The sequence below is a fragment of the Sorex fumeus genome, unplaced genomic scaffold (assembly GCF_029834395.1).
Source record: "Sorex fumeus unplaced genomic scaffold, SorFum_2.1 ptg000014l, whole genome shotgun sequence".
Taxonomy (NCBI): domain Eukaryota; kingdom Metazoa; phylum Chordata; class Mammalia; order Eulipotyphla; family Soricidae; genus Sorex; species Sorex fumeus.
The window spans coordinates 27700245-27726451 of NW_026606071.1; the positions used below are offsets into that span (position 1 = coordinate 27700245).

The 26207-nt window shown below is 40.3% G+C and overlaps 2 protein-coding genes across 6 annotated transcripts in view; one reads left to right on the top strand and one right to left on the bottom strand.

Moving 5' to 3' along the window:
- Positions 1–44: 44 nt before the first annotated feature.
- Positions 45–21606, top strand: RPE (ribulose-5-phosphate-3-epimerase). 4 transcript variants are annotated; one of them, XM_056111557.1, is made up of 6 exons: positions 45–226; positions 9125–9204; positions 14676–14815; positions 17575–17709; positions 18497–18583; positions 19332–21606. In XM_056111557.1, the coding sequence occupies exons 1-6, from the start codon at positions 105–107 to the stop codon at positions 19452–19454; spliced, it is 687 nt and encodes a 228-aa protein (XP_055967532.1). In that variant the 5' UTR covers positions 45–104; the 3' UTR covers positions 19455–21606. The 4 variants fall into 4 exon arrangements, with proteins under 4 accessions (XP_055967532.1, XP_055967534.1, XP_055967536.1 ...); XM_056111559.1 differs by having other exon boundaries at positions 92–215; XM_056111561.1 differs by lacking the exon at positions 9125–9204 and having other exon boundaries at positions 92–215.
- A 40-nt stretch (positions 21607–21646) lies between these two features.
- Positions 21647–26207, bottom strand: part of KANSL1L (KAT8 regulatory NSL complex subunit 1 like) — a 129148-nt gene continuing 124587 nt past the window's right edge. For both annotated transcript variants that reach the window (XM_056111555.1, XM_056111554.1), the window contains 2 exons: positions 24656–24824; positions 21647–22735 (listed from right to left, as the gene is read on the bottom strand). In XM_056111555.1, the coding sequence (XP_055967530.1) occupies positions 22511–22735; positions 24656–24824 (394 nt within the window). In that variant the 3' untranslated portion in view covers positions 21647–22510. The remainder of the gene's footprint in view (positions 22736–24655; positions 24825–26207) is intronic.

Here is a 26207-nt window from a genome sequence, read left to right on the forward strand (position 1 = left end):
TGCGGGAAGGGGCGGGGCCGAGGCGGCGCGGCCAATCGGGGCGGCGCGTTCATTTTTTTCCCCTGCGGACTCGTGGGCTAACTTAGCGCTGGGAAACTAGCACCATGGCGTCCGGCTGCAAGATTGGCCCGTCCATCCTCAACAGCGACCTGGCCAGCTTAGGGGCCGAGTGCCTCCGGATGCTGGACTCTGGGGCCGACTATCTGCACCTGGATGTAATGGACGGGTAACTCCGCGGGGCTCCGGGCAGGGTTTCGGCGCGGGGTGGGGATGGGCGCCTCTTGATGGAGCGCCTGTTGGGTGCACGGCGGTGGCGTGGCTTGGACCTCGGAGCGCGGTCCCGGGAAGCGGGGCCCGGGGCCCGGGATACCCGGGCGGTGACCGCGTCCCGAATCTCCACCTCTCCCCTCCCCCACCCCCACCCCTCCCACGTAACGTGTGGTCTCCTGACACCGGGGACGCGGAAGCGACCGTCAGTCATCCAGACTCGGGTTTTCAGTTGGGAGAAAATTGAGGTGCCGCCTCCTCCCCGACCCCCGACCCCCGACCCCCGACACACACAGGCTATAGGCATGACTTGCCCAAGCTCATCGCTGGTTAGTGGCAAAGCAGGAGAGACAGACTGGTGTCCCCGGCCACCGGGAGGGAGGGAGAGGGTCGCCCGAGTGCCGCCCCTGGCGGGGTTACTCGGGACACGCTGCCGGGACTCCGGGAGTTTTCAGTTCCAGCCTGTGGGAAACTTGGGCGAAGTCGCGAGTCGAACCCGCCACCGCGCTGGCATCTTCGGAAGTTGAGAGGATTCATGCAAATTGACAGTGCCTGTGTTAGAAGGAGGACAAGCTGAAAGGTTTTTTTTTTTTTTTTTACTGTAGCGTTCGAATTTTGATTTTTCCTGTTGTCCTTTTTTTTTTTTCTTTTCAGGCACCCAGCTCTTCAGGGAGGTCAGGTTTTTGTTTTTGGTTTTTTTTTTTTTTTTTTGGTAACTTTTAAGCCCCATACTTGTAGCACATAATCTTGTTTGGATGATCTTGGGAGGATAAGTCGTTTCTTAAGTTGGTTCTACGTTAGAGGAAGGAAGCCTAAGAGAAAACAGTCCGATTCTCTCCGCGTTACACAACGTTGGGACACGTTTTGCAACTTGAGTCTCCTTTAGTTTGCCAAGTAGTTCTCTGAGCTTCACTGATCCCTGGCCCTAACAGCCCATACCTAGGTTAAGGTAGAAAATTTATTTATTTATTTATTTAATTAGTTAATTCCTTTGTGGGGCAGGATCTCAGTCCAAAATCATCGTATCACAAAACTTTTGATTTGGGATTGCTGTTCCATGTACTCGGGCATATACTTGGGACACCTTTATGGAAAAGACCGGGTTTTCACTGGAATTAGGACTGAATGGAGTAGGTAGCTGCACTTCTGTGCCCGGGCTCAGTGTGACTCAGCGGGTAAGTTTTTATGGAGATTTATTTAGCAGGATGTGAGGGGAGAGAAAGGGAGAAAGAAGTGAGTATTCAAGAGAGAACACACGCTTCTCCAGAGTGGAAATAGGCAAAGAAACAGAGGGACAGGCAAGTGAGATATGTGTTCAAGGGAGAACAGAAAAGGGACTCGAAAACCAAGTCAAAAGATTAATGTATTTTAGGTACTTAAAGATTCCACCTCATGCAGATTTCCAGGTTCCTGTTGTTTACAAAAGAGAATCAGTTGCCTCTTTTTTTATGGTTCTGGCAGGTTAGATTAGCTGTTTCTCTTTTGAGTTCTTCTAAGTTAAAGGTGCAACCAGATAATGAAAAATCTTATCACAAAACTTTGATTTTGGATTGCTGTTTCATGTACTCTTGCATACTTGGGACACCTTTATGGAAAAGGCCCAGTTTTTCACTGGAATTAGGACTGAATGGAGTAGGTAGCTGCACTTCTGTGCCTGAGTTCAATGTGACTCAGCTGGTAAGTTATATGTGCTCTTAGTTGATGCAGAAAGCACTTGTAAATTTTATATGGAGTTTGAATAACTGGTTGAAGAAAATAACTCCTTTCTATTCTCATCAGGAATAGTAATAATAACAGTAGCCAATATTTATTTAAAAAGTGTTTCTGTTCTACTGGCTTGTTAGAATTAACTCAGAATCTACAGGGTTACTGCTGTTTTTAAAAACCGAATCAGTAAGGAAGTCACCTTTCTTAGTCTTGTAGGTAGGAAATATGCAGCCCTGGTTGGAATCATGCAACAGGTTGTATTATCTCAAAATATTTTGTAAGTTCTGGCGTACGGAGGATGATAAATACTTTTTTTTTTGTCCTCACAGAGAACTCAATTTCTACTTAGTTTGTCATTTATTTCGTATCTTTGCTGTATTGGAGGCAGGGTCTGTCCTTTTGGCCACTGTATCTAAAAAAGTAACTATCTTTAAATTTACAAGCTTCATTGTAATTGGTTAAAGGAATTACTGGCTCCCTCATAATGGCTGGAATTCCAAGAAATCACTTACCCCCTTCCAGCCCTATAGAAGATCCTAGTTTAAGATCAAAGAATTTATGATTTTTTTTTTTTGTTTCATCTCGCCCTTTGTCAAGAAATGCCTTATGTAAAAACAAAAAAACCCAAAGAAAAAACTCAAAAAACAAATGCTTTGGTTAGGAAAAAACAAAAACAAATTTTTAAAAAGAAAACCCTAAATTCACCTTACATGACTTAAAAGTCTTTTCTTTTTGAAATTTTGCAGCTTTTGAGTTGAGCAATTTTTGTTCTCCTTTCCAAAGGCAGGAGTAAGTTTAGGGAGGCTCAGTCCCTATCTCCAGTAAGATAGAGGCAAGCCAATCTGAGCTCTCCAGGTAGAGGCAAGCCAATCTGAGCTCTGGGCTTTGAGGCATCTAAGAAGAGGGCTGTGACCCCTTGCCCAGGGTGGTCAGCCACAATTTAACCTCTCCCTTGGGTATGCTCTATTTCCTGGTCTTAAAAGAATCTGTGCATGCCCATAAGTTTGAATGTGCTTGATTTTTAGACTGTCCTCTCCCATCATAGCTCCCAGTTTTAAGGATGAATGTCTGCATTTGAGTGTCAGGAATGAATTCTGGAAACACTGAGAAGGCGGTCACTGTAGCACTGTTCTCCCATTGTTCATCGATTTGCTCGAGTGGGCTCTAGTGACATCTCCACTGTGAGACTTATTGCTGTTTTTGGCATATCGAGTACACCACGGGGAGCTTGCCAGGCTGTGCCGTGTGGGCGGGATACTCTCAGCTTCCTGGGCTCTCCGAGAGGGACAGAGGAATCGAATCCGGGTCGGCTGCATGCAAGGCAAATGCCCTACAGTAAGAAAAATTAGAAAGCCCCTAAACTCTTGACAGGAGAGCACTTGAAGTGTGTTCTTTTTCTTGTTGTTCTTCTTTTTCTTCTTCTTCTTCTTTTTTTATTTGTTGAATCACCGTGAGAACAGTAGCAAAGCCTTTCAGTTCAAGTCTCGGTCGGTCATACAATGACCAAACACCCGTCCCTTCACCAGTGCACATTTTCCACCACCAAGAATCCCAGTATACCCCCCTCCCACCCACCTCCTGCCTGTGTGGCAGATTTCCACTTTACTTTCTCTCTCTCTCTACATTGATCACATTCAATATTACGACAAAAGACCCGCTATTGTTCTTTGGAATTTTCCCCAACATTCAGACCTGTCACAAAGCATCATTAGAAAATTTGTTTTCTATTATTGATTGTGAAGAGCATATGATGTCCTGTGGCCACAATAGTGGCCACGCAAATTTGGATTTCTGATATTTTAGTAATAAACCTAGAGGGATTACTGCCAGAAGCCCCTGAGTTCTGAGATTGGTATGTGTGCTTCTGGGTTCATGGTCGGTCAGAAGCCAGAGGAGGCGTTTGAGGGAGGCAACCCGGAGCAGGGCCGATTCCATGCCCCATCCCATGAAGCCCCATGTGCCTTGTCAATGCAGTCTCATACCTGGCTGTTCATTAGGCTCTAAAAGATGCAGGCCACCATGTCGCCACCGCCACCGCGGACAGGTGGAGGGACAGACACCCTTCCCCTCCCAGGGCAGCATAGGACCATAGTTAAATAAATGTGTTCTTCTTACGTGTGGGGAAGCAGAGCATATAACTTGTAAATTACCAGAGTTTAAGAACCAGGAAGATTTCCCATTAGCATTGTATTTCTTGTTTGTTTTTGTTTTGGGGACACACTTGGTGCTGCAAACTTCTGACTGAGCTCAGGGATCACTCCTGAGCTTGGTGCACCATGTGGGGTGCTGGAGATTGAACCTGGGCCAGCCGTGCACAAAGCAAGTGCCCCCTACCCATTGTACTGTCACTCTGGCCCTGTACTGTATTTCTGACTCTTAAAAAAACAAAAATACCCCGGAGAATTCAGAAAGCTGCTCTTACAGTCTGTCTCACTGGGTCCTCTTCGTGGCATTTGAATAGCAGCTGCCATTGGTTAGGCAAGTTGAGCTTTATGCTTTCTCCCCATCTGCTCTGTTCATTCCTCCATTATTATCTACCAGCCTCCAGGGCCATAACTTTTTGATTCCTGATTATGAGGAAGTGTTTTTTCATAACAATTTTGTTTTTGCCATCTTTGCTTTGTTGGTTGATCTGCAATAGATTGCATGACAGTTTTAAGGAGCTGAGGGGTTCATGATGGAGGTGGGAAAACTGGCTTCCACCCAAAGAAAAGGATTCCCTGGGTGTCAGGTGACCTAACTCCTATTTCCCCAAGTGATGGGGTGGGTGACATGATGAGTCCACTTGACCCTTCTCCGTGATCCTAGTACGTACCTGGGGTGAGTCAGGGCTGGTGAAGTCTACGAGAGCATCTGCCTGGCCTGCATACTAGCCCTGCAGGGCAACTTCTCAAGCTGTGCTGAAGTTCATTTTATTTACATAGCACAGGGGACTCCCTTGGGGAACTGTGGACACAGGCTTGAGTGACAAATTGCTTTTTCCTGGAAGAGACAAGACTGTCCTAACTCCTGCCTGGGTTTCCAGGAATGTTCCTTCTCTCCTAGAGAAGACTTCAGGAGGAGGTGACTAATGAAGTAAAGTTTTTATATAGAGGAACAGGAAAGGAGAGGGAGATGTGTTCAAGAAAGGACACGGGTTCTTGAGAGGCGGGGAAAGCCTGAGAGTACACACCTTGGTTTGAGATGCCAGAATATCTCCTACTGCCTTGGCAAGGCTGGTTTTATAGTTGGGCTTTTTCCAAATAGCCCTGGCCTTGTTGAATTATTTTTTTCATGTTCTTATCATGACCTTTAGGATTTCCCTTTTTTTAAAAAAAATTACTATTTTTATTGAACCAGTGTGGGATACAGTTATAAAGCTTTCATGCCCCATTTTCTGCCATACAATGTTCCAACACGCATCTCTCCACCAGTTATATTTCCCACTACCAGTGTTCCCAGTATCCCTCCCACCACTCTACCCTCCCCACACCCCATCCCCCACCCCGCTTCTATGACAGGGACTTTTCTTCTTTCTCTCTCTCTCTCTCTCTTTCTCTCTCTCTCTCTCTCTCTCTCTCTCTCTCTCTCTCTCTCTCTCTCTCTCTCTCTCCTTTTGGGCATTATGGTTTGCAGTACAGATACTGAGAAGCCATCAAGTGCATCCTTTGCCCACTTTGAGCACGCATCTCCCATCCATTCTTGAATCCCTTCCACCCTTCTCGGTGGTCCATAGAAAGGTCCACTCTTCTCTGGCACCTCATTTCTTCCATCTCCAAGGAACTCGGTGTTTGCATGTCAATGGATTGCAGTCTTCATGCCTCTGGGCTGCATCTGGACTGGTAACTAGACAACTGGACTGTCTCCCCCAAAGCTTCCCCTAACTGACTGCAACTATGGCATATGGTGAAAGATAAAATAATTATATCCTTGTATTATAAATGGTTGTAGTGTAATCGCTGTAGGTTTTTTGGTTCTTTGGTGGACGGGGTACTTATTATATTGCCCCCGCCCCCCCAGCTTTATTCCAAAAAGTACCTTTCAGGGGGAAAAAGACCAAAGATAATGATGAAACGAACTTCCTTGGTGAATTTTCTCTTCATTATAGTGAAACAGTGTTTTCCAAACTGGCTTGAAAACCCCCCTAGACCCCTGGGGTGCTTACTAATCATTCATATTTCTGGGTCCTTCTTGACATAAATAGACTTGGAGTAGCACCAGTATGTAATCCTTTTTTGTGGCTAGTGCTCCAGTGGTTCCTGTTCTCAGGCAAATTTGGGACCCCTATATTTCATGGGTGTGTTTGCAGCCATTTTGGGGGAGGGGTAATGGCTTAACCATAAGGTAAAAGGTAAAGGCCCTCCCGTTGATCGTCGATTTGCTCGAGCGGGCCCAGTAACGTCTCCATTGGAGACTTTGTTGCTACTGTGTCTGGCATATCGAATGCTCTCGGTAGTTTGCCGGGCTCTCCGAGAGGGGCGGAGGAATCGAACTTGGGTCGGCCATGTTGGCCGCTTGTAAGGCGAACGCCCTACCCGCTGTGCTATCGCTCCAGCCCTGGCTTAACCATAAACCTTTTTTTCTGCCAAAGATACTTTTTTTTTGTTCTTCCATTGTTCTAGGTGACCCTTGTTCATTGAATTGGTTTTTAGTTTTTAGTCATAATTTGATGGTCATTAGTTTCATACTCTGTGCTTCTGTTTCACAGTGAAGTAAAAGTGTTTTTTTAATGCTCATTTTTTAAGACATAGTTATTATATTTTTCATCATAAATAAAACCTAAAGTTGAGACAATAAAATTGTTTCCAAGTCCACACAGCCAAAGAACCAGAAGCAGAATCCAAATCTTAGAGCTATATATTACTCAGTTGCCCTTAAAGCCTCCTTATCTGACCCCTTCAAGTTCTGAGTAAACAGATTTTTTTTTATTATACTCTATTATAATAAAAGTCTTACCCTTTACCCTTGCAGTTGTTGTGAGACCAATGATATAATGATTTGTTAAACACCAGCCACCAAACCTCTGGTGACCAAACCTGACCTCCTAGGATTGAGTTTCTTGGACCTGTTTTTTGTTACTTATTAGTTGTAACTGCAGGCCTGCAGTTAAGAAGCTGAACTTTGGCTCCAGACTGATCCTGGCAGCCTTTAATTCCTGCCTCTAGCACTGACTGATTGACCCTTTTATCTGTTAACATACAGGAAATAGTAGTACTTACCCCATAGGACTGTGGTGAGGTTTAATGATTTAGTGTATGAAAAGTATTTAGAATCCAGGTCCCTGCCACATGTTTTAATATTTAATATTTCAGTCTTCTGGTAAGACTCATTCTGTCACCTCAGTAAGCTTAACCAAGTCATGCATTCAGGGATAGTACAGGGTTACAGGATGTATATTCTCTTGCCTAACACGTTGCTGACCCTGGTTTCATCTTTGGCAATTCCAGCACTTAGCAGGCTCTGTTGGGTGTATCCCATACCCTCCTCACTACTACTCCCTCCTCCCCCCGTAGTTTAGCTTTGCTTTATTCTCTCTTCAGCCTCTCACATCCCATCACGGTTGCCATCTTTACTTCTGTTCAAGCTCTTCTTGCCATTTCTTTTCCTTTGTGCCTGTTCACTGCCTACTCTGTCTTCCTGCTCCATTATGCGCATCTTCTGTTTCACTTGTTTCTTGCTGTAAAATCGTCATATTTAATGTTTGAACACTGAGCATGGCTTTTTGATATATTTTTGAGACACACTCCACCCCTGCCTTTTCACTCCATCAAGCTGGTGAGCACCATTTCCACCTTCTTTGATTCTGCTCTTGTTTTGTTTTGTTCTATTTAGGGGACACACCCGCAGTGCTTGTGGGTTACTCCTGGCTCTGTACTCAGAAATTATTCCTGGCAGTGCTTAGACAGAGGACTGATCATATGGGAAGCTGGGGATCGAATCAGGGTTTGCTGCATGCAAGGCAAGCGCCCTTCTTGCTGTGTTATCTCTCCGGCCCTGGATTATACTTACCTTATATCTGTCTTTTCTTTATTTTCCTTCTTTTCAAATTCTTTACAAATTATTTTATAACTACATGTTCTTTTCCCTCTTTTAAAATGCAGTACTACTTGCCTTTGCAACTTTTAATCAGCTGTCAACATGTTACTGTTTACGTTTTTAAAAATATGCCTGTATATTTTTTGGGGGGGGCAGCACACCCAGTTATGCTCATACTTCTGAGATTCAAGTGACCATGTAGGATAAAACCTGGCTTGCTGCATGCAGGGCAAGTGTTCTACCGACTGTACTATCTCTCCACCCTTTGAAATAGATTATTTTAACAAAGTCCAGATTTCGGTAGCTTTACATTAAGCAGTTTATTTCTCATTTATAGAACATTTTGTTGTCCATATCCTTTAATGCAGAAATTCAAGTACTGTTATTGGTCGTGCAGCCATGTTGATGACACATCACTTAAATTCACAGTTCGCTGGTAACAAGCTCCAGTCAGGGGCTACTGGGTGTAAAGGTTGCTAGGACAGGAGCTAGGACCTGTAGGCCTTGAAGGAATTAGCTGTCTACCAGCCACTTTGTGCAACAGTAGGGTCATGAATTTTTGTGAATTTTAGCAGTCCTTGCCAGTGAGACTAAATGTTTCTAGCATGAAAAATTTAAATTCTTATAAATAAGGAATCTCTTGTATATTATAAATAAAATACAGTGCTTTCTGAAGCATCCAACAGGGTACCTGTATTGGGAGTGCAAGAAGGAAGGACGATCTCTAGTGAAGGTTAAGTTGTCAGTTAGTGCCATTGCTAGAGGTAGGTTAGGAACAGCCGTGGGCAGCCTGTAACGGCTGAGCTAGGAGAGCACCACATCAGAGTTCAGAACCTCCTAACTAGCATGTGACTTGGGCAAGTCATGGAATGGAACTTTCAGAGTGTTTATTTTGTCATGTTTCAATTTCTACCTGTCCGAGATTATGACTTATCTGTCATTATGCCAAGGAGATAAACTTTTAAAACGGAAACTCTGCAGATATTGCTGGTGTTAAATATTGGTATTAAAGAAAAAACCCCTAGATTTAAAACTATTACGGTCATGATGACAATTTAGACCTTTCCCCTCAGAATACCTCACGAATCAAGTGAACTGAGAACACGTTCCGAGAAAGGTTTTGTTTGTCTTGTAGGCATTTTGTTCCCAACATCACCTTTGGTCACCCTGTGGTAGAAAGCCTCCGAAAGCAGCTAGGCCAGGACCCCTTCTTTGGTAAGTGGGTACTATGCCATGTGAGGTTGGGTGTGTTGCCTACATAAAGAAACAAATGATGGTTGATATCTTCACTTCCTCTTCAGCCCTTTCCCTCTCCCCTCCCCTTGCGAAGGCTTCTTTGGTTTCCTTTGAGGAGCCAAACCTCATGTTGCCTCAAGGCCTTGGCACTTTTGCTTACCTCTGCCTGAAAAGCTCTTCCTTCCTCTGAGCTATGGGATTATTTGTCATTTCCACAGGGAGCCTCTTAGAGATTTCTCCTATAAATTAACCTTTAACCTGTTCTCATATTCCCTTTAGATTTTCTCCTTAGCCTTTCCTTCTGTCTGAAGGAAGTTACTTTTATCATGCTGTCGTGACAGTCTTGAGGGTAGGGCTTGCTTCCACTTATTTGTCTGTTTTCTTAGAGCTGAATTTAGGCCACAGGATTGGGTCTCAGTCAAATTACATGAATTTTTAAGTTCATTATCAGCTAGCTTTGAAATTCAATGATGTAGTAATGAGTTAAGATTTTGAGATCACACCGTAATCTGGGAGTTAGATTCAAGAGTCAAATCACATATTATTGCTTTTGCTGTTTTAAACTAACGGTTTTAAACTATCGAATTTCTTCTGTATAAGAAATTTAGTAAGATTAAAAGTTGTACTTTCATGTGGCTACTGAAATTCCTAAAACTTTTTTATTTTCTATTTTTCAAATGTTTGCTGGATTTTTGTCCAAAAGATTTTTTTTTCTATTTTCATTACATTTTGGAAAATGGCTTTTCAAAAATAAATTTGAATATTGTTTATCCTCATTATATAATGGCCACAAAGTCCACTACTTACAGTTTTGTGTGAGCTAATAATTTTTTCTTCCTTTCCTCTCCCTTTTACTTCGGTCTCCCGGTAGCTCTTCCCAGTGCTATTAGTGCTTTTTCTTTTACTAGCCCTACTGTACAGTTTGTTTGTTTTTTTGTTTCTCTTTATGGTTTGTTGGTTTGCTGATAATCTTGGTAATTAATCTTTCTGGAAATGGGTCAAGAGGCTGAATGATCTCTATATCCGTGAGTTTAGCATAGCGGGTAGGGCGTCTGCCTTGCACGCAGCCAACATGGCCGACCCGAGTTCGATTCCTCCGCCCCTCTCGGAGAGCCCGGCAAGCTACCGAGAGTATTCGATATGCCAGACACAGTAACAACAAAGTCTCCAATGGAGACGTTACTGGGCCCGCTCGAGCAAATCGATGATCAACTGGAGGGCCTTTACTTTACTTTACTTTTTTTTTTTTACACTAAGAGGCGTTGTTTTGGCTCTGTTCTTTGATCTTGATTGTTTTATAAATGATACATTAATATGTTTTTGCTATTCGCTATATCATAAGTTGTATGCATAGCCATTGAAGTTACCTCGTTAGTCTAAGATTTGAGCAGAAATGGGGCTGGAAAGATAGTACGGTAGGATGGGCATTTTCCATGCTTTTGTCCAACCACTTAAGGTATCTGAATACCACATAAGATTCTATTCAGGTACCACATAAGGTTCTTCCAGCCCACCGGGAGTCATCCCTGAGCACAAAGCATCTGTTTTTGTTGTGATCATTGGTCTTTAAGAATGCTTTCTTAAGCAATAACTTGGGACTAAAATAACCAAATCACCTATGGAGAATCTTTTGATATAAATACTGTTCATAATCATTGTAACTTGAAACTTTTTAAAAGCTAAATGTAAGATATTTTTAGTGCATCATGTATATGATGTGTTAAAATTCCCTTGTGTATACATTGCTATTTTATAGTATAATTAATCAAATTAAAACGTCGGCAGTTAAAAAAGAATGACTTCAAGACCCTTCCAATAGGAAATTCCTTTTAGATAGTCAGTGAGAACAACACTATTTTTGTTATATAATATTCTTTGTCCTTTTTTGTTACTCATGGTACCAATGCAGTGGTAAATCTGTCTGCTGATCCATTTTCCCAAATTAAGTGAAAGGTTTTGTATCAAACTGTTCAGGTACGTGTATTCATAGAGAAGTATTTCTGCTTAAGCAAATAACATTGTTTGAGCAAACATCTAAGAGTGCATGTCTGTTCATTTTGTGTGGTGAAGTAGGCAGCACATAGTCTCTACCACATACTAGAAGGTGATGGTTTTCTCAAGGGACGACACATGTGCCTTTGAGTTACAGACTGAGTCACTGCCATTTTTGTGAACACTGGACAGAGCAACTGTAGTTGTCAGACTTGGGATATTTTCCTGAGATTTTATTTGTCTAAGTGAACCTGTTTTCTTGAAGGAAAATACCTTACTTAGTTTCCATTCTCCACTGATCAAGTCAGAACTCACAAGTGAAAATTAGAATTTTGGAAGCATTCTGCAGTGTGATAAGTGCCACTGCAGCTTATCAGCTCCCTAGAACTTTAGATTTTGTGTTAAAATCAGTTGTTGTGATAGTACATGAATATATTTTATGTTGAAATATAATGAAAAGTATCACTGTTTAAATCTGGTATTACTCAGTGAGCCAATATGTAAAAAGATGCATTCAAAGTATTTGATAGAATTCAGTGTTTTAGTGTAAGAAGATGTACAAAGTTTCCTGATTGAATTTATTGATGTTATACTGCAGCTAGTATTTATAAAAGTCCTGTTTGTTAGGTTTTGATCTAGAAATAGAATATTCACTCCTGTCTGAAAAGGTTTCTAATATACTCCTCTTCCATGCTCTTACCTTTCCTCATATAAAGCAGTATATGGGCCGGAGAGATAGTCCAGGGATATCTTGCAAATAGTTGGCCTCACATCGATCACTGGCATCATACCAGGTACCTTGACCTCTGAAAAAAAGTTATTTTCTTCTCCCTTCTCCTTCCCCCTCTAGTTCTCCTCCTCCGCCTCTCCCTCTCCCTCTCCCTCCTCTCCCTCTTTTCTTCTTTTTCTTCTTTTTTTGGCTTTGTGAGTGCTTTATAGATTGTAGGCAGTTTTTTGAGTGCTTTATAGAACTTAGGTGTTAGCCTTTTATCTGATGTGTGGTGAGTACTTCTTTTCTCCTAGTCAGTAGAAACTTTGTATTATATACACCATTTTTTTCACAGTGCAGAAGCTTCTTAATTAATGTGTTCCCATTTATTTATTTTTACTTCTGTTTTCTTGGCCAATGGCATTGATTCACTGAAGATGGCCTAATACTGAGTGGGGTTGGCTTGTCAATTAATTTTGTATGTATGGTGAGGTGGGGATTCATATTCATTTTTGTTTGCAGGTGGTTGGCCAGTTTTTCTCTTTTTTTCCCTGAGTTTTCTTTTATTAAAGTATCGTGATTTGCAAAATTGGGTTTTAGACACAGTGTTCCATCAGATTCCACCACCAATAGGTTTACCAGTTTTCCTAACACCATTTATTGAAGAGGGTTTCCATGGTCCACTTTATACAACTAGATCCTTTGTTGAAAATGAGCTATCCATATATCTTAGAATCTGTCTCTTATGTCTTTTTGTTTTGGGGCCACACCTGGCAGTGCTCAGGGCTTACTCCTGATTTAGTGCTCAGGGATTTATTCTGGCAGGCTTGGGAGACCATTTGGATTGCTGGGGATTTAATCCGGGTTGGTAGTTTGCAAGGCAAACACCCTTCCTGCTGTACTATTTCTCCATTCCACTCGTCTGTAAGTCTGCATTTGTTAGTACTAAACCATCTTGATTACTATAACTTTATAGTATAATTTAAAACTGGGAAAAGAAATGCCTCCAATCTTTTCTCCAAGGATCACTGGCTATGTGAAGTTTTATTACTCCATATATATCTTAGTATTTGATCCACGTCCTTAAAGAATGTCATAGGAATTTTTATGGGGACTGCATTGAATCTCTATCATGCTTTGGTTAGGTTGTTCATTTTGCTAATGTTAATCCTTTCAGTCCATGAAGAAGTGATGTGTTTCTATTACCTTGTATATAATTTCTTTTAATAGTGACTTAGAGTTTTCTTTGTATAAGTCTTTTACCCTCCACCTTTGTTAATTTGCTAGGTACTTGATTTTGGGGGGAGACAGTTGTAAATAGCATAGTTTTATTTCTCTTCTATCCCATTGTTTGTGTATAGAAATGCCATGGATTTCTCCATATTGATTTTGTAGTTCACTTTTACTACATAGCGTTTTTTTTGTTTTCAAAGAGCTTTTTTGAGTGTCTTTAGGGTTTTCATATAAATCATGCCTTCAGCAAATAGTGCTAGCTAGATTTCCTCTTTGCTAATCTGAATCCCCTTAATGTCTCATTCTTGTTCAATTGCAGTGCCAGAGATTTTGAGTATTATTTGCTATCTTTTAAACTGCTTCTTCTCACTGATACTAATGTTTAAATCAAGATATTTTAAGAGGATCAAGCTCATTTTTCCTAAAATTTATATGATAATTAACTTTAGGATTAGAATGTATGTTGGTTTTTAGTTAACACATCCATCCTCATACATCCATTTCTCTTCCTGCAGTTTGTGCTTTTCAGTTAAATGTAATTTGATTCTAATTTAATTACTCAGACCCAAAACCTAGTACCATCCTGACTCCTCATCTGTCACTTCTCTAATTCCACACAGAATCTCACAATCCTCAGTTACTTCCATTATCACTTCTCACCTGGATTATTGCTGTGCCAAAGCAGAACTTGTCCCTTCACTCAGTCCAGTAATGTTGCCCCATCTTGTGTCTGCAGAGCTCTGTAGTACCTCTTCTCGGCTCTATATTGTGTGTTTCCCTTATTTCTGTCACTGTAGCCTTCCTACCAACTCAGTGTCTATTCTGATATTAGCCCCCCTCACTAAGAATGTAATCTCTATTCCTAGATTTAGCTATGGTGGTATAGTAAGTATTCAATAAGAAACTGGAAAGTATAATTTAGTTTTTTTGTTTGTATTTTGGAAAACAAATCATCTTAGGTTAAATGACTTAAGTTTTAAAATCATTTTTTGGACCCACATTTTTTGATTCTAGTCATTGCTTTTCACATATAGGACCCTATATATATTTTTTCTTTCTTTGGAGGGCAGTTCCCAAGCAATGCTCAGGGGCTCTGGGATTACTCTCAGCAATACTCTGCTTCTGGCCTGGGTGGTTCAACACTTGGGTTCAAGAATGTGGAAATGTACCAGGGGTCACCAGCCACCCTGTTGTTGATCGCTCAGAATCCCTCAGGCTTGCACCCGCCAGTGTTCAGGACCATGAGGTTCTAAGGATTGCACTTGGATCTCTGCCTAGCTGGCTGTTTTATTTGGGGAGGCGATGGGGTGTGGGGGTGGGGTAGATGAGTTTATAAATAAGAAACTTATCTTCTGAATAATCGAAGGTTAATTGTAAAATGTAAATTGATCATTAGTATTATGCCAGAGGAGTTTCTCTCTGAAATCGCAAAATCTATAGGCTGTTCTGAGTGTTATGAACCTGGTGTTTTCAGTTCAGTAATACTTAAGTGATATGTCTTTCTTTCCCTCCTTAGATATGCACATGATGGTGTCCAGACCAGAACAGTGGGTAAAGCCAATGGCCGTAGCAGGCGCTAATCAGTATACCTTTCATTTAGAGGCCACTGAGAACCCAGGGGCTTTGATTAAAGACATTCGGGAGAATGGAATGAAGGTGAGAGGTCAGCGATGACTGTTTATATCTAACATTTTCTAAAACTTATTTTAAAGATGTATTTATAGTTGATAGCGTGATAATTTTGCTGACTTAATTTTAGTAACTAATCAAAAAGTTTTCTGTATTTTATCTATATATGTATATTGTCTTTTTAAGAATAGACTTTTCATCTATATATGTACACTGTTTTTTTTTTTATTTATTTATTGAATCACTGTGGGAAAGGTTACAAAGCTTTCAGGTTTAGGTCTCAGTCATGCAAATATCAAACACTTTTCCCTTTACCAATACTTATTTTTTACCATGAAGAACCCCAATAAAACCCCACCCCCCACCCCTCCCATTCCCTGTGAGGCAGATGAATTCTAGTTAACACTCTATCTGCTTTGATTAGATTCATTGTTTCAATAAAAGATTCACCACTATTATTTAGAGTTTACCCACCCCCCCCAAATCAGACATACTGAAAAAGCATTGTGAAGTGATTTGCTTTCTACAGCTGGGTTCAAGAATTAAATGTTGGTTTTGGATTTCTGCTATTTTACTTATTGACCCTGGAAGTATTTCTACTGAAAGTCAGATAGTTAAGAAATTGGTTTCTGTGCTCTGGAGTCGTGGCCTTGCCGGAGAGCCGCTTGTGGGGGCAACTGGTGGCCTCGGTAGGGCGTGAAGGGCGGACCGAAAGGCCCCCCTTCCCATGAGGTTTTAGTCGCCCCCAAACCCCCCCGGCTCATACCTGCTGTCCACAAGGCTCCCATGCGGCTGCCATCTTTCTTTCCAGAGAGGAGAGGGCGAATGGGGCAACACCCTTTCCCCTCCGGACAGACATTATGGCCTGGATCAATGCATAGTCCGTTCACTTTTCTGCTCCAAGCTGCCGGGTTCTGCATTAAGTCCTTGTGCTTCTGGTGCCGTGGCTGTGCTGGAGAGCCGCTCGCGGGGGGCAACTGGTGACCTCGGTAGGGCGTGAAGGACGGACCGGAACGCCCCCCCGTTCCCATGAGGTTTTAGTCGCTCCCACACCCCCGGCTCATACCTGCTGTCCACAAGGCTCCCATGCGGCCGCCATCTTTCATTCCAGAGGGAGGAGGGTGGAAGGGAGCAACACCCTTTCCCCTCCGGGCAGACATGATGGCCTGGATTAACGCATAGTCCTTTCACTTTTCTGCTCCAAGCTGCTGGGTTCTGCATTAAGTCCTTGTGCTTCTGGGGCAGTGGCCGTGCTGGAGAGCCGCTCGTGGGGGGCAACTGGTGACCTCGGTAGGTGTGAAGGACGGACCGGAACGCCCCCCTTCCCATGAGGTTTTAGTCGCCCCCACACCCCCGGCTCATACCTGCTGTCCACAAGGCTCCCATGAGGCCGCCATCCTTCTTTCCAGAAAAGAGAGGGAAAATGGGGCAACACCCTTTCCCCTCTGGCAGACTTGATGGCCTGGATTAATGCATAGTCCAGTCACTTTTCTGTTCCAAGCTGCCGGGTTCTGCATTAAGTCCTTGTGCTTCTGGGGCCATGGCTGTGCTGGAGAGCCGCTCGCGGGGGGCAACTGTTGACCTCAGTAGGGCGTGAAGGACGGACCGGAACGCCCCCCTTCCCATGAGGTTTTAGTCGCCCCCACACCCCCGGCTCATACCTGTCCACAAGGCTCCCATGCGGCCGCCATCTTTCATTCCAGAGGGAGGAGGGCTGAAGGGAGCAACACCTTTTCCCCTCCGGGCAGACATGATGGCCTGGATTAACGCATAGTCCTTTCACTTTTCTGCTCCAAGCTGCTGGGTTCTGCATTAAGTCCTTGTGCTTCTGGGGCTGTGGCCGTGCTGGAGAGCCGCTTGTGGGGGGCAACTGGTGACCTCGGTAGGTGTGAAGGACGGACCGGAATGCCCCCCTTCCCATGAGGTTTTAGTCGCCCCCACACCCCCCGCTCATACTTGCTGTCCACAAGGCTCCCATGCGGCCGCCATCTTTCTTTCCAGAGAGGAGAGGGCGAATGGGGCAACACCCTTTCCCCTCTGAACATACATGATGGCCTGGATTAACGCATAGTCCGTTCACCTTTCTGCTCCAAGGTGCCGGGTTCTGCATTAAGTCCTTGTGTTTCTAGGGCTGTGGCTGTGCTCCAAACTTAACTCTGATTTTCAGGGAGAAACGTTGGGTGGTTTACTTCCCATTGATTACTTTGTATATAAAGAGATGTCACGCGGCCGCATAAGCGGCCGCACGGTTTTGAGAAAAAGTCCTAGTTCCCGCATACTCGAGCTGTGCTTGTAGAGGCTTCTGGTCACCGGGGTTCCATCTGGGGGAGGCGGGATGCGGTACCTACCCCATCTGGGATTTCCCGATGATCTCGGCTCTTTTTGGAACCTGTTTTTTTTTTTTCTCCCTCCGGGAGGTGTGGATCCCACCCTCCATGTGGCCCTTTTCTTCGGCTGTATGCTGTCTGTACACTGTTTTTTAAGAATAGATTTTTCTCACCCAGGAGATAGTGCAGGAGACGAGGAATTTTTGCCTGCATACAGCTGATTCTGGTTTGATCCCTGGCACCACCTATGACCCCCTGAGCACTGCCAGAGTCATTCCTGAGCACAGAATCAGGAGTAACCCCCTGAGAGCTGTTTGGTGTGGCCCAAACCAGCCTATCTTTCCATTCCACCCCCACCTCCAGGACCCTGTTAACGGAGAGACATTTCGTTAGTCCTGATAAACCTCAGTCATATGTAAATAATTGTTTTGTGACGTAGTACATTTTTTTCTGTTATAGGTTGGCCTTGCCATCAAACCTGGAACTACAGTTGAGTACTTGGCACCATGGGCTAATCAGATAGACATGGCCTTGGTTATGACAGTGGAACCTGGGTTTGGAGGGCAAAAATTTATGGATGATATGATGCCAAAGGTAAAAAAATTGTTTGATTCTGGGGTCACGCTATTATTGTATGTGCATTCCGTTAGCATATATTGAACCTTTGTATCTTTAAGATAGGCCTGTTCTAAAGATATTTGGGGATTCTTGCCTGTTGTAATAAGTGTGATATACACTATAAGAAATATGGTCACGGTCACGGTCCTCCTGTTGTTCAGGCCCAGTAACGTCTCCATCGTGAGACTTGTCGTTACTGTGTTTGGCATATCGAATCCGTCACAGGGAGCTTGCCAGACTTTGCTGTGCGGGTGAGATACTCTTGGTAGCTTGCCGCGCTCTCCGAGAGGGGTGGAGGAATCGAACCAGGCTTGGCCAGGCCGGCTGCGCACAAGGCAAACACCCTACCGCTGTGCTATCGCTCCAGCCCACTATAAGAAATACAGACTTAAAAATCATAAAATACTGCATTCGCTCTTGAAATTTTCTCTCAACCCATTCTCCACAGGTTTTAGATCTCTTGGTATTAAGTTAAGGGTTGTGACTGTCTTCTCTGCAAAGCTAGAACAAGTTGAATGTCATTGGCTAAACAGAATAAAGCTTGCTTTATTTCAACTTAATTTTTTTAGGATAATAGGAAATTTTTTCCTACAGTTTTTTTTATTGATAGAAATTTATTGTGTTAAAACATTGGAATCATTTTGTGACTAATACTGGCTATTTGATTCTTTTTTTCCCCCCCCGTATTTGATTGCTTGTCTTCACCCCTCCCCCATTCCCCAATTCCACTTTAGGAGTCACTTATTTCCTCATGTATATCTAGGTTCACTGGTTGAGGACTCAGTTCCCATCTTTGGACATAGAGGTCGATGGTGGCGTAGGTCCTGACACTATCCATAAATGTGCAGAGGTGAGACTGCTCCTTGACTGGTTAAGACCAATTTCCTCTCTGGTGTCTCAAACTTACACCTTGTGTCAAAAATATGTACCTTGTGTCATGTTTCTCATTGTCTTTTGAGCCAGTGAAGATCCCTAATATTTTGTAGATTGTTCGCCTGTTGGTTTTTTGTTTTGTTTTGTTTTTAATGTGGAATTTGGGAAAGAAAAAAACAGGAAGACTGTATTTAAAAATTACATAATGATTAAATGGTACTGCCAGCTTTCCCCAATATTCCATTTTTCTTCTCATTAAAATGTGAAATAACAAATGAGATTAAGTTTAATGTTACCATAGTTAATGTATAGTTTGATCTTTAAATAGTAATTGTTCTAGACTGTTCGCAATTCATGTAAGAAATTCAAGGTTTAGGACTAGAGCATAACAACAACAATTGAGGTGATTGCCTAGCATATTAACCGTCACCTTGGTTGAAACTGAAATAATTGCCTCTGCGTGTGATTATTTAATATTAATTACTAAAAGTTAGTAATTTCTTAAACATATTTATAAGTAACTTCACTTGTAAAAATGAAAAAATTGTTAATGATTTTAACTTCTTTGAAGCTGCTTGAGGTTTTTTTTTTTTAAACCTAAGAATGGCTTTTATATAGTTAAAATACTGGCAGGACGCAAGAGTATTAGCTCTGTTCCAAGACATCTATTTTAGGCTCATCTGTATCTTTCTTTGAGATATAACCTAAGTGTTTACTTCTTCTAGGCAGGAGCTAACATGATTGTGTCTGGTAGTGCCATTATGAGGAGTGAAGATCCCAGATCTGTGATCAACCTGTTAAGAAATGTTTGCTCAGAAGCTGCACAGAAACGCTCTCTTGATCGATAAAACCACAAGGAATCTAATGTTTCTTCTTACAGAATCTTTTTCAACTGGAAAAAAAGAATATTGACTACTAAATCATAATCGCAGTTGAGACAGTGCTGCTTTTCTGAGCAATTAATTCATGCAGGTGACTAAAATCTATTCTACAGAATGTTCCAAGAGATTAGAAATTGTTGTGTACGACTACTTTTAAGTGATGAAATTTAAAGATTAGTGTGAAAAAATTTTCATTTTTACTGGCAGACTTGATTTTTATAATGAGTAAAAGTATGACTATTAAGGTTTATTACAGAAATGTGTTAATGCCTGAGACTTATGTATGATGAGAAAATGTTTGTCTGCATTTTCAAAAGAATTTTTCTATTGTTTTCTGCTGTTTTCCAAAAGCAATGGAATTCCTTGTTTTTCCTGTTCTGTATAGTTTTATTTGTGTATATATGTGATAATATCAGAAATCTGTTTGGATCTGGCTGATGTGACTTCCAAAACATTTATTCTTCATTTTGCACCTGATTTTTTTTTATATATATACTTAAAGTATAAAGACAGTGTATGAAACTCAAGAGATTTTCAGATGATCTGCTGTACATACAAGTACAGATGTTATTAGGATGTTTTGTTTTGTTGGAGGGACTGGTTATTCAGTGGGCATCCTTTTCATAGTCACACTATTCCTAAGTACATAAAATAGTAGCTCTGAAAAGAAAGGAAGTTATTTGATGTTAGCAAATCAAAACGAGATTCTTTCAGCTTCTGTTAACTGACTCATATGTTGATTGTAAAACCATGCAAGGATTAAAAGTGATATTACAAGTTTTATGTTTTTATTGAGGTTATAAAATGCTTTGGTGTAATCTTACTAAATCTGCTAATCACTACTATGACTTTGGTTGGGCAGCTGTTGATTTTCTAAAAAATGAAGAAGCTGAAAGGTAAGCAGTAGGCTGGTGTCTTGAAAAGGATCCAGGATTGCATAGGATTTCTGATCTGTACCCTTTTTACAAGTGGATCTCTTTAGGAAGTGGATTAGATAAATTAGTCTTAACTTTTGACAGAACCATATATCTGAGGATCTAGAACTATGAATTTTGGCCTCATCATACCTCCAGCTCCAAAGATTTATATTTTACAAATCCAGGATATACCAGATTAGGCTTAGAGATGAAATTGTGTCCTGAATTATACTTCAGCAACAAATATGTATCAGTTACTTCATTCTTGTAAAACAAATCTTGTTAGATCCTAAGTATGATAGGAAATAACAGGATCAGTGTCACTAAACTTGAGTCAACCATGAGTTTTGAAGAATAAGATATGTAAAGTGAAACATAACACGGCATATATTGGAAAACTTGATTTTTACACCCCCACCCCCACATTATGATGTAAAATTTATTAATGTTTTTATTTAGCTACTAAAACAATTGTGAGGCTGGAGAGATAGTTAATGGGCTGAACTCAGGCTTTTGGAGGCCTTGGTTCAGTCCCCAGGATCACAAGGAATAAACCCTGAGCACAGAATTAGGAGTAGTCATAAGCACCAACTATGTCTTAAAAAAATGAAAAAGAAAAGGTTGTGCTATGAATAGGTGGTGTTTAATCAAATCAGACATCACAAAGGAATACAGAAATAACTTTAATTAAAAAACTTACATAGAAGATTATAATATCAGACATGACAAATATTTGAGATTATTTGCCTGGACAACTTGGGTTTGTCTGGCTAATGTTTTTTTAAAAAATAATGTACAGTAAACTACAAGCAAAAATGTGTCAGTATTGAATTTGAATTTTTTTTTTCCTTCTTAAAGGGACTGGTAAAATTTACAATCCCTAACAAAAACAGTGTCAAATCCCCCAGATTAGGCCACATGACCAGGATTGTCAGTTATATAGATACTACAACTTGTTTAACCATTTTTACATGAGAAAAAACAATTCATACAAATTGCCTTCAACTTTATATAGAAAAAATGATGTATTATCTTCAAAAGAAATTTTATTAATATATACTCCAGTATCCAATATTGTAGCATTATCCTTTGAAAAATTTTAATTCTTACTCTAAGATACAAGAATAGATGCTTAATTGAGTAAACTTATGGTAAGGAATGACCAAAGTAACTACAAATATAACGTTTTTATACTTACAGGACTTTACTGTTTGTGACTCTTTTTAAGTTTTTTAAGTTGTTCCTTTTTTTTTTATGATACATAAAACAGATGAAACTCCTAGTTTTCAATAACTGATAGCTTTTAACTACATCAGTATTTAACACCCCTTTGCTTGTCTTACTCTATTGGGCATGAATAGTAAATAAACCTGTGTTTAAGTCCAGCAGATTTCACTGATTTCAAATAAAGAAATACTGTATTATCTGGTATACAAATTTGCATAAATAGCTTCTGCTGTTAAGTATGATTTAAAATATTTTTTTCTCTCCACAGTCAAGACTTTTATATGTGCATTATCATTAGAAACCTGTTTGCTTTATTTTATACTGCAGTTTTCATTTCTTGGGGTACTTCATACATGCATTTTCAAGTGGAGTGGTCACTGCCAGTGTTTTTATTTAAAAAAAAATCTACGTATTTGTGTGTGTACACATGTATGTATACTTTATACACACTTGTATATTTATATATTTGAGGCAATTTTAATGAATTACTGTGTGTATAGTAATATAGAGGAGCTGTTATTTGGTGTACAGATAATGTGTGTATGTGAATGTATGTGTGGGTGTTAAGTCTTTTTAAATGTATTTATCCAGTAATGAGATTTGACATCAAACTGCAGCAGTTAATTTTTGGTGCTTGTGATTTGTATCATAAATACAAATGGCTAGCACATGTCTGTAGGTGAAAAGCTACTTACCCCTGTTCAAGAAGGAAAAAGAAATACCTTGCCTGTTTCATAACAGCATAAAATATAAATACATGCATACATGCTCTTATTCTGGAATTGTGACTGAAGGGCGGAAGGTGGGGATGGAGAACAGGGATTTTTCCTCCTCGCCTATTTTCCATTCGGTTACATAATTTTCTTAATCTGATCCCTGTCACCTGTTTTTTTTAACTTGAATAAGTCCCAGACCAAAGGTTTTGTAGTCCATGCCATCTGCATGCCTTTTGGGATGGTGACTATTCTCTGATGCACTGGTACAGAAAACTTCACCAGGTAAAACTGGGCTAGATCTTCCAGTCTGATTATATTTTTCATCTTGGCATAAGGTATCTGTGTCTTCATCCTTCAGTGGAAAAGCCCGTCGTTCCCACCACAAAGACTGAAAGAAAAAATGTTTTTGATTAAGTTTCAGCTAATTTGTTTAAATGTATAATCTGTAAATGTCAATTTTATGGTGTAATTACTATTTAATTCTTTAGTACATAAAAGTACAAATTTTCATTTAAGCCTAAATACCGAATTAAAATAAAGACAGTCATTTGTTTAGGGATTGCTGGGAATTAGTGCTTTTTTTGGTTGAAGTATAATTAGCATAGAATATGATATTAGTTTCAGATGTGCAACATAATGCTCTGATATTTGTATGCAGTGTGATCATCATAGTGAGTATTTTCCATCTATCTTTTGAAATTTCTCAAATTGCAGTATTGCTTTTACCTTTTGTCCCTATATTACATCTTCATGATTGATTTTGTAACAGAAAATTTGTATTTTCTGATTGTGTTCACCCATTTTACTTAACCCCTCTGGCAAAACCAATCAGTTCTCTGTATCTGAGAGACGGTTTTAATTTTAGATTCTACGTATAAATGAAATCCTGCATTTATCTTTATCTGAGATTTATTTTACTTAACATAATTCCCTTAGGGTCCTCCATCCCTAGCATTGAAAACTGGCATAATTTTACTTTTTGGTGGTTGTGTATATATTGTGATTTTAACTTGCATTGATCTAGTGGTTAGCTCTCACATGATTGTTGTTGAAAATATGTCTTCTACATGTCTTCTGAAAAAATGTCTATTTAGCTTTGCCCTTATTAAATCAGATTGTTTTTGTTAAAGTTTACATAATTGGGGTATTAATCCCTTAATCTCTTAAACAATTTAAGAATATCTTCTTCCATTTAAAAGTAGATTGCTTTTGTTTGGTTTTTCATTTCTTTTGTTGTGCAGATACTTTAGAATTTTATGTAAACTCATGCCTTCAGTTAGATATCTTGGTTTTCTTGGGGTTTTTTTGTTTGTTTTGGGGACATACTCACCTGTGCTTAGTTATCACTCCTGGTGGATTTAGGGGACCTATGACAAACCAGGGATTGAATTCAAGTTGGTAGCATACGAAGCAAGCACCCTGCATGCTATACTCTCTCTCCAGCTCCAAGTTAGATACTTTTAAAGCATTATTTTTAAGTGTTCTAAGAATACAGCAGATAAGGCATTTGCCTTGCGTGTTGTCAACCCTGGTTCAGTTCCTGGCACTACCTACGGTGCTACCTAGCACCTCCAGAATTGATCAATGAGTAGAAAGCCAGAAATAAGCCTTGAGCCAGGCATGACTATGGCACAAAGCAACCAAAAAAACAATGGGAGTATTATTTTTATTATTTTTGGTTTTGGGGCCAAAAATAATAACATCTGACAATACTCAAGGGTTACTCCTGTCTCTGCACTCAGGAATTACTTCTGTTGTTGCTCAGGGGACCAGGGGGATGTCAGGTTAGCTGTGTTCAAGGCAAATGACCTACCTGTTGTAATATTGCTTGGCTCAGAAGTATTATTTTTGAGAAAAATGTCTTAAAAATAGGAGCTTACTGTCAAATCCTTGTCGCAGTTTTTGATGGATTTTTAATTACTGATTGTGTGTTTGCTATAAAATTTCATTTTTTTTGCCCAGTTTCATTCTTTTACATGTATTTAGTTTTCCCAGCACCATTTATGAAAGACCCTTTCCTTTCCCCATTGTATACTCTTGACATCTTTGTCATAAATTCTCTGTATGTGCAGTGAATTTATGTGGACTCTGTCCCAATGATCTTTCTGTTTTAATGCCAATGCAGTCATACATTGCTTCATGATGGGCTTCTGAGAATCTTCAGTGGACTCCACAGATAAGTGAGTAGGTGGAATTAAGTCCTGGTGTGTTACATCAAATGATAAAATGTTTGTAGTTAATAATGTAACTAGAAGCCATAGATACTTTGAGTCTTACTCATTGTTCCATACAGGACTGTAATACTTACTTTGATTTCTTGGCTTTCAGTTAAACAAGGTAAGCCATCTACACCCAGGTCATGGCTCTCTGAAGGCAATTCAGCAGGGCTTTCAGCAGTACAATGTTGATTATTACTGAAGTCATTTGGGTATTCTTTCACAAACAAATCTTGTCCTTCAATATTTTTACTGTAAGCTCTAATAAGAAAATTAAGAAAATATTTATTGAAGTCTTGAGATTTAAGAACAAGTCAGGCTATAAAGTTATATACCTTAGCGAGTTTATTTTTATTTAAATTAGCTTTTATTTAAATAGGTTTGCCCAAAAACTTTAAAAAATTCACCTGTTCATCTTCCTGATACTATTCTATTATTTTATCCCAGACTCTTAAATAGTACTTTATGAATCTTTTGCCAATTATATTTTTGCCAAACTGGTTTCTGGATTTTATTTTTCCCCAGAAAATAAGAAAAATGTTTAACTCTTAATGGTATTGGGGGGGGTAGGTGGCAGGTGGTGGGGCAGTGGGGCCACACCCAGGTTACTCCTGGTTCTGCACTCAGGAATTACTCCTGGGTGCTTGGGGGACCGTTCGGGATGCTGGGGATTAATCCTGAGTCATCAATGTAGAAGAATGTAGACATCAATGTAGTACAGTATCTTGCCCACTGTACTGTCTCTCTGGCCCCTCCCTTAATCTTTCTGAGTTAGAGTGCCCAGAATCTTCCTTGTTGATTCTGGTAAGATACATTTCTGGAATGTAGATGAGAAATGAATCTTAATTATGTTTGTATAATCATTGAGATAAAATAAATCTCAAGTCTAGTTCTTACTAAACAGAAATGAATTTTGACAATACTAATTGAGCAGTGGCCCCTCACTAAATGATGTGCCAGAGTTTGTCGTATCTGTTTTGAGTTTGGACAGCATTAAAAATGTCAACAAAGAAAGTTCCCAGGTTTTTACACCTAAAAAATTCAGAATATTTGAATTGCTTACATCTAAGTATTTCACATATTTTCTTTTATAATAGTAAAATAGATGATATTAATTAAAATTAAAAAGTCAGCTATCGGGGACAGAGAGATAGTACAGCAGCTAAGACCCAAGTTTGGTTCCTGGTACCCCTTATTGCCCCTTATGCCCATCAGGAGTGATCCCTGAGTGCTGAACACTACATGGAGGCCCCAAAACCAAAAAATAATTCATGAATATTTTTAAAAGGTCCAATGTAAATAAAACATTGATTTTTCTCTTATTTAAAGTATTTTTGTTAAAAAATGTATTTTTTTCTCCCCCAAAGTCAAAGTATTTCCTCCTAGTGTGCAGAGTATTTTATATTACTCTCTTTCAAATGAACAGGTTTTGGGAGATTTTTTTTTAACCTGTTTTGAAGCCGTTCTGTAAAATAGATTACACAGGAATGGATAGTACAGCAAGTTAGGTCCTTGCTTTGCATGGGGTCAATCTGATTTTTATCCATGTACCACATAGGTCAAAGCTGTGCCAGGAGTGATTCCTAACTGCAGACCAGTGAGCTGGGTATGGACAAAAACAGCAAAAATAACAAAAAACCAGAA